The 9,038-nt window shown below is 41.4% G+C and overlaps 1 protein-coding gene across 1 annotated transcript; it reads left to right on the top strand.

Annotated features, from left to right (window-relative positions):
• Positions 1-524: 524 nt before the first annotated feature.
• DUSP19 (dual specificity phosphatase 19) lies at positions 525-8,657 on the top strand. The gene is made up of 4 exons (XM_090045286.1): positions 525-939; positions 1,394-1,440; positions 2,833-2,985; positions 7,990-8,657. Exons 1-4 carry the CDS (start codon positions 714-716, stop codon positions 8,209-8,211), a joined length of 648 nt encoding a protein of 215 aa, XP_089901412.1. The 5' UTR covers positions 525-713; the 3' UTR covers positions 8,212-8,657.
• Positions 8,658-9,038: the final 381 nt, after the last annotated feature.

Here is a 9,038-nt window from a genome sequence, read left to right as displayed (position 1 = left end):
GCTAGTGACACTTCGAGATGTCTGCCCTGTTCTTCCACAAGCATAGAACAATTTGATGAACAATACTGGGTTTCTCATTGGAAAATCAAAACCCCAATAATTAAGAACTGAAGAACACAGTAGATCTGGCAAATATTTTCAGAGAAAACTCAATTATTTGCCTTAAGTAGCAGATTTCAGTCTCCAGCCTTGTTAATTTAGAATGTTTCACTTCCAAGTTTTTCAATCCCCTCATTTTGAAATAGTTTAGCTTACAAGAGTGTACAGAGAACACTCCAATTTTAGAGTTTAAGCTTTTACAAGTAACACTACTTCTAGAGTAACTGACAGTGACATTATACACATTAAATTAAATTCAGCTGGAGTGTAAAAAATAATAAGGGTGTTTAAATCAAGATACAATCCTTTTAGAGTTGTTTCTCCTATGTGCCTCGGGGACTACAGATTTAAAACCAGCTGACAGGAAGGAGAGATTTTAAGCCAATCAGAGAACAGTTCTGTATGACCAATGAAAAACAGCCTTAGAAAAATGAGGCTTGATATGGTAGCTTTCTTTTCTGTCTGGTGCTGTTTGCAAATTCCAAGGAGCAAAGAGTCTGTGTGTACAGTGCAGACTGTGCAATAAGCCAGAGAAGAGATTAGCGTCACTGAGAAGCTAACAGGCTACTGCTTTGCCTGCATTAGTTGCAAGCTGAAAGGCTCCTGCTCATGTCATGCACTCACTTACCCAGGAAATCAGAAGTTTTTCCAGGACAAATCTGAGGAAACAATGCACCAGGGTAACAACTTTGAGTGGAAAGAGAATTATAGAGACCTGGAAAGATGCCAGAATGCAGGTGGTGGAGGAAGCAGACCCAAGTGATGGGGATGGCTGTGGTTACGTGCAAGATTTCAGCTTGGACCTGCAAGTTGGTGTAATTAAGCCCTGGTTGCTGCTTGGTGAGTGTATATCTGAACCTAAATCCAAGTTCATGTTAAATGCCTGATCCTGAAGGTACCGAGCACCACAGGAGGTATGCTTAGCTGCCAGCAAATCTATAGGAGTTGAGGATTCAGTGCCTTTTCTGGGAGCTGCTCAGCATCATTCATGATCACTCTCTAGGGCACTGGTCATTACTGTTTATATTGAAGTTAAAATTATGCTTCTTGTATTCTCCCCCTTGTTTTTTTTTTTTACTTGTTTTATCCACATAAGCAAATGGAAAGTTGTATTTGGTAAGCTTGGCTAAAGAGTTGTTGTTATTATAATATGAAACAAATTAAAATGAGTCCCCTTATCCCAAGGAAAAAGAAAGTACTAACTTCTCTTAAAACAAAGTAGGTGGCTTCTTTGTCTTGCCTTTTTGAACAATGATATGCAAATGATATGATAATAAGGCCTCTCTTCTTACAGGATCACAAGATGCTGCTCATGATCTGGAGACGATGAAGAGATATGGGGTAAAAAACTGCATAGCAATGGCAGTAAACTGCCTCATAGTGGAAAGTGCTAGTGGAAAATGCCTTTTAATCATGAGAATGTTGGTTTTAAAACTTTGCCCCTTCTATTTTTTAAAATAAGATTTTATGTAACATTTAGTGAGGTAGTACCAGAAGCTTCCATCTTATCTATACTTGGTGTTATTATGGGTATCTAAGGGATTATTATGGGTATCTTTCATAAGAAGCTGGAGTGTCTGCATCACGAGATTAATTGTGCAAGCTGTTAAAAGTTTGTTGTTTCATGATGGAACAGATTTGCTTCACTTTAAGTTGTGTTCCATAAATCTCAATTATTGAGCAGTGTCAGATCTGGAAACAGGGAACAGTCCAGTTAAAAAGGATGGTCTCACCTCCAGCTCCCATGGTGCTCCCTTTACATTTTTTTTGGTGTTGTAGGGAGGGTGGAATGGTCTCCAGTGGCATTCCTTTGACATAGGACAGGGTATCCTGGCACATAGGAGTGGTGTATCTCCCTGCACTGTAACATTCCCAGCCATTGGACAACACAAAGATGGCATAAAGCTATTGTTGTCCTATCTCTGCCTAGTGTGTGCCTGCTGTACTGTGTGCTCTAGTTTGCAATGTTGGTAACTCAGAAGGGCACTCTTATTTAGTACTCCAGTGCCCAGCATAGTAAGGGAGCTTGTCCTACCTTTTAGATAAGAAATCTTCAGTATATGGCTGGTTTTAAGGTTTTTTGGAACCCCCAGTTTGCTTTTTTTTCTAGTCCTCTCAAAATTTCTTTTCCTACACCATGTCTTCTACTCGACCGCTTACAAAAATATTCTCTTGTCTGCATGGCAAGGTGAGGGCAGCAGATCCTCTGTCTCTATACCCCCTCATTTATTTGTAAAGAGAAGCATCATGTGATGTGTAATGTGAGGGTGAAGGCCATTGGCCAGGTCTTTTCCCAAGATGAACCAATGGCCTAACAGTGATAAGTAGGCAAAGGTTGGGTCAAGTGTCAGCCAGTCTGTTAATGTGTCCAGAGAGTGAAAGACCCTGCCAATCTTTCATTACATTTGAAACATGAAGTCTTTCAGCTCTGGGGGAAGGGTTCAAATTTAGCTGTGGGAGAGAGTATCTCTGGTATTTTTTTATTAGTTGTTGTCTGCGTGCCTCCACATCATTAAACAAGATGTGCTTCCACATCAGAAGTAGATACATTGCAGTGATGAGTGAGGGAATTTCTATAAGTAGTTTGCAAAGAAATAGGCATGTCTTATTAAAGGTAATAATCTAAAATAAAACTAAATCATGTAATCATATAAGCTGCAGTTGGTATTTACCAATGGGCAATGATTTGTTCTTTATTTTGTTTGTCTTCATTAACTATCTTTTTTGGCTTAGGTTACTCATGTCCTAAATGTGGCATATGGAGTAGAAAATGCCTTCCTTGATGACTTTGTATACAAAAGCATTTCCATACTGGATCTTCCTGAGACAGACATCACATCCTATTTTCCAGAGTGTTTTGAGTTTATTGAGCAAGCCAGGATTCAGGTATATCAATAATTCATGCTACTAGTTATTCTGGCAATATTTTAAGACAGCTTCTTTTGATAAAAGAAAATATGACTCTGTCATATTTCATAATGCAAATATTACTTTTGGCATTGCAGTTTTTTAGTCATTACCCCTGCAGGCAAACTTTATATTGAAAAAAATAATTCCTTACTCTCCCTTCATACTTGTACATGTTCACTAATCTCATATATTATGATTTTTTGAGAATGACTTAATATAATTTCTCTCTGCTGTAATCTTTTTTAGCGTAGTATGTATTAGATCTCAAACAGAGGGTATCTTTTTTATAAACAAAGTTCAACAGATCCAGATAACAAGTTCCTGAAGAGAAACCTGTAATGGGAAATTGAAACCTATATGAGCTTTACCTTCTATAGTTTCTAGAATCCATCCATCAGGGAGACAAGGTTTTGTTCTACCAAGGAAGAAGCAGGGAATTAACCACTACTCCTGGAGATGAAAGGGATTTTGAATGGGATGCTTCATGCTGCTGTTCTTGTGTTTAGCCATCTCCTCAAGGTCTAACATATTAACCTATGAATACTTGCTAAATAGAAAGATGGATTTAAGCTTAAGTGTTTGTTGAATCAAACCTAACTGCACACTAAAAATCCTGGAAAAGAACAGCAAAGGTAGGAAATGGACAAAATTCTTGAAGATGCATGGCAATTATCAGTTCTGCTCTCTGCATATGCCTCCAACTGGTATATTTCTGCAGAAAAAGGGGAAGTGATGATCAGACTGATAAATCTACAAATAGTTGTATATTATGTTATTGCTTACAATGACAGAGGTAAGATCTGGTGACCCAGGAGGTTCCTTTGGTCCAGGAAAAGAATGTATATTGTCAGTCAAACCTACCAGATCTACCATGTTTGTTATTTACATAGTTTAGGATGAAAGAAGGTAACCCTGCTCCATTGTCCTTCGTGTTACACTATGTTCTTTCCTTATAGCATATCATTTACAAGTTACCTGAAACGTGCTCTCACTTAATGACCTCTTTCAGGTTTCTAGTTACGGTTTCCATTTCATTTCTAAATGAGATTTGACAGCCTTAATAGCTTAGAGTCACTGCTCTGCTTCAGAAATGTAATGTTCCGGTTACTTCCCTATAAATAGAGGTGCTTTTATAAAGACTTTCAATGGCTATCTTAATATGTTGATAACACAAATGATAGAAAGCCAAAGGATCATACATGCTGTGCTAGCAGTCTGCAGCAAGTGGGCTGGTTACATGTTTCTGACATCATGTTTTCATCACCAAACATATATTAAAAGCTATTATTACTTTTCTATGTAACTATCAAAGAGATGCTGTTTTATTACCTGGGAAAGGAGACAGGGTTTACACAGTCAGAATTGAGACACAGCAGTTGATGAGCAATTATGTTTTATACCAGTGATGCTCAACCTCCTCAGCCCCGCAGGCTGGGTAAGTGGTGTGGGACCAGTCTGCAGGCTGGATCCAGCATGGAGTTGATGAATGGGGTTGTTCTGGGGGTGCAGCCTGGTGTGCAGAACATGATTTCCAGGCACCAGAGTCAGCTGCAGAGCGACTGTGAGTTGGCATATGGGGCCGTATCATCTGGCCCACAGGGTTCTCCATGGGCCTGGAGATTTCGTGGTGGCAGCGTTTATCACCATAACTCTGGAATCAATAAATGTGCCAAAATTCAGGCTGCAGGCCAGAGGTTGAGCACCACGTATTTACACAGCAGAGAACTTTGAGACTTCCTGAGTTAGTGAATAAAATAAAAAAGACATATACTAATTGATAATTACTAATAAAAGATCTAGTAACCCACCCTAAAAAACACTGGACTGTGGTTGCCTCCATGTAAATGCTTAAATGAGATCAGATTATTCAAATACTACAGCATCCTCATCTGGGGCCAGATTTTCAGAAGAGCTCAGCTGCCTCCTAGAGTAGAAGGGAACAACCTACAGTGCCACTGGATCCATCTCAGAGCTGGGATGTGGGTATGTAGCTTTGCCCATATGGAGCTGTAGCTGGGTGATGGAGAAAAGGGATGGTGACTGCATCCTAGTGGCGGTCTGCTTCAGATCTGAGAAAACATTGCTGCTGAGAAAATGCTGTCAATCTCTGATCTATGGACCAAATTAAATGAGGAAAACTTTTAAAAGCATGTTAGGTTCAGTGTCTATCCTAGGTAATCTGCAAGTGAAGCATTTACTTGACATCTATTATATAATACTTCCAGAACATTGAAAAGGCAGTATCCCTGTTCAGTGACATCAGGAGTGTCTACACATGCATTAAATCTGGGAGCAATTTACTCGCGAGTAAATGTTCCTGGGCAGGCGTCGACATGTGTAAGGAAGTGGGAGCAGATTTGCTGCTAATGGCAGCAAACTGCTGTCACTTCCTGAGGCCCTGCAATGGGCCCCTGCTGCCATCAAGGGGAGCTCTAGGCTCCCTCTGGGTGCTAGTCCGGGGGCTGGCAGGGAGCTGCAGGCAGCCCCCTGGGGGCAAGAAGCAATGTCCCACTAACTTGGCAGCAAGGAGCTCCAACCTCAGCTCCCTGATTGAGGCAGGGGACTTGGAAAGAGTTGGGGCAGGGGACTTGGATTCCCTGCCCAGCTGGGGGCTTGTTACTAGCTGCCCCAGCAGCAAATTGGGGCAGGGGGCTGAGACCTGCCCCACTGCTGCAGCCCTTTCTAAGCCCCATGCTTCAATCTCTCAGTTGGAGCATGGGACTGCGACCTGTCCCTGACCAAGTTCCCAGCCCTAACTCTGTGATTGCAGGTCTGGGGCTGGAGAGCCTATTCCCTGCTCAGCTCCATGATTGTGGAGCTGGGTGGGGAACAGGCTCCCCAGCCTCTGCCAGCAGGGAGCTCCCAGCACCAGCTCTGCAGTTGCAGGGCTGGCATTGGGAGATCCTTATCTCCCAGGCCCAGATCTGTGACAGTGAGGCCAGTGCTGGAAAATCCTTATAAGGATGATTAACACTGAGGAGACCTTTCTAAAGCACATTAGGTGCAGTATCCATCCCAGGTGATCTGCAAGTGAAATATTTACTTTATATCTATTATACTTCTAGAACACTGAAAAGGCAACATCCCAGCTGAAAAGGCATTTGAAAAGGCAACAAATCCCCTTATGAGGATCTGCCAGCACCAGCCCTGTGACTGTAAGATGGTGCTAGGAGATAAGGATCTGCCAGCACCATCCCTGCAACCTTGGAGCCAGGGATAGGAGCTCCGTGTTGGTAGGGGCTGGGGATCTTGTCCCCCACTTAGCTCCATGATCATTATAAGGATCTCCTAGCACCAGCCCTGTGACCACGGAGCTGGCACTGGGAGATAAGACTTTCCCAGTGCTGGCCTCAGGACTGTGGAGCTGACATTGGGAGATAAGGATCTCCCAGTGTTGACCCCTGAACCATGGAGACAATGCTGGGGGCTCCCTGCTAGTGGGGGCTAGGGAGCCTGTTTCTCACTCAGTTCCATGATCATTATAAGGATCTCCCAGCCTATCACCTGCTCCCAGATCACAATGGTGAAGCGGGGACTGGGAGATAAACTTCCTGCTGCTGGGGCAAGGGGACATAGTTCCTCTGCTGGCAGAGCCCACCCTGGCAGCAGGCGGTTCCCAGGGGCAGGGAGTGTTCTCCCACCCCCTAGTGGCTGGCTGACCAGGAGTAGATTTGCTTGCAGTCAGGTGTCTACATGAGTGCTACTGAACAGTTAGTAATAGCAAGTAAATTTGCTATTTGCATTTGCAGGTAGCAAATGTACTTGCAATTAGTGAGGTTTACTGAGCAGTAAGCATATGTACATACTTATTATGCAGTAAACCATGCTACTTCGCAGTATAGCATCTTGTGTAAATGCACCCATCCTGTAGGTTTTTTGGGGAGAAACTTTTAGCCATGGTTGCCTTGTGAAGATCTCTTCTTACAGTTGCATCAAGGGTGGTGGGTTCTTCTCCCCCTAAAGACATTGAAACCTGCAGAGGACCCTATTCTTCTATTCCAGTCCTTTCTCTCAGAAAGCCTGCCTCCTTGGCCCCAAGGAATGCATGTGCTTTTCTTAGTAGGAATAAACTACACCTTTGCAGAAGTATTTGAAGGAAACTTGGCATTGAAATTTAGAGTTCTCTCTTCTCTACACAGCTTATTCTTGGATGGAAGTTGAACTGGACTAGAAGACCACTGGACTTCCAGGGCCATAGGACTGTGTTCTTATAAAACTCACTAAGATTGTGGCTGTCTTGCATTTTTATTCTATATTCCTGTTGAATACAAAAATGAATAGGAATAATTTTCATAGTTTATCCCTGGTGAAAGGGCAGTGGCATCACATTAGTGGCCATTCCCTCTTTCACTGATTGGCAGAGAGGGCTGCCAATCAGCAGCGAGGTATGGGGTCACCTGAAGGGCAGCCCTTCAGCCATTTAGTGGTGAGGGGCATGTGAGGCAGTCACGGGGGGGTGGGGGGTGGGGGGAACGACTCACTGCAAAAAGACTGAAAATGGCACCAGGCGCTAGCAGTAATCCATGATTTTGACTTTCCCTGCACGTTTCAAGTGTGAGGCTTTTACCATTCACCCTTCATCTGGCAGACCTTGTATTTGCCAATTTTCAAAAGGCATTTATAATAGAAGATATAGAGGAATAATTAAATGAACTAGGGCAGCCAGTTGTGAGGCATTAGTAGTTCTACTGATATAGGTGTGCAACACCTCCTATAGGTAGTAGGATCCCAACTACAAAATAGGCTATTTATTTTATTCCTTAGCCATTGCAAAGCAGTTTTGGTCATTTATGCTATTAATTTAGAACTCCTTATTTTTGTTCATAATTATTGATATTTATGAAATTTCTTAGAGCTTGATGAAGTGATTTTAGTAAATCTAAATAGGAGAAAAACTGTAGATGAAATATATTACCGTGCATGTAACAGACAATAACAGAGCATCTTACATCACTGACGTATTTCATTTTTCATTTGAAGGATGGAGTGGTGCTGGTTCACTGTAATGCAGGAGTCTCTCGTGCTGCAGCAATTGTCATTGGTTTTCTAATGAATTCAGAAGGACTTGGTTTTACCAGAGCCTTTACTTTGGTGAAAAATGCAAGGCCTGCCATTTGTCCAAATCCTGGCTTCATGGAGCAGCTTCACAAGTACCAAGAGTACAATAAAAAGGCAAATGCAAGCATAAATGATCATGAATGATAAAAAGACAGAAACTAAACAGTCTGTGTGCTTGTACTGTAACAGATGTGTCGATGTACTTTATACTGTCATTTCTCAGACTCCTCTCACATGTATATTTTAAATATATTTCTACATATTTAATTCTTTGCTTTTTTATCTAAATATGTTATGTTACTTGGTCCAGACTTCAAGCAGGTAAGAGGCCAAATTTTATTCCATTGACTTCAGCGATGAATTGGCCCAAGGACATGTTTTTCCCCTAGAGTGGTGATAAAAGATCAAGTTCTAGCTTGTTTGAAATATCAGGCAGAAGAGAATGTCAGGTTTTCATTGAACTGTCTGAGGATACAAGCAATAGAAAAGGGAAATAAAATGCTGGCTCAGATAATAAAGTTACTGCATTTACTTTAATACTGAGTCCAATCTTTATCCATTCTAGTTGGCTGTAAAACCTAGATAATAAACTATTCTTATAATAAAGTGCCTCACTGTTTGGTCTTAAATCGAACATACAAAGGCAGGTTTTTAAAGGAATCCTATGGCTAGGCAGCCACTAAATATTTTTTAAGAATTAAACCAGATGGCCTTTTGATGAAGAAGATGTAAAATGTTTTAATGCCCTATTGAAACTTTTTTCTACACTGTCCTATTATGGGGTGACTTTAAGTAGAGTGATATTGCACTTTGAAATGACAGGTAACCAACCTCAAAGTGAGATATTTAAGGAGGGGAAAATGCGAAGATATCAAAGAGAAGATTGTTTTATTTAGAATAAAAAGTATTGTCTGGATCAGGTTTTATTATAGAATGTTTTTCACACACAGATATACTATAAAAATGATACA

Source organism: Crocodylus siamensis, chromosome 4, assembly GCF_052110815.1.
Source record: "Crocodylus siamensis isolate JL-2025a chromosome 4, ASM5211081v1, whole genome shotgun sequence".
NCBI lineage: Eukaryota > Metazoa > Chordata > Crocodylia > Crocodylidae > Crocodylus > Crocodylus siamensis.
Note: the sequence above shows the minus strand (reverse complement) of the source record. Positions and strands in the feature narration are given on the sequence as shown.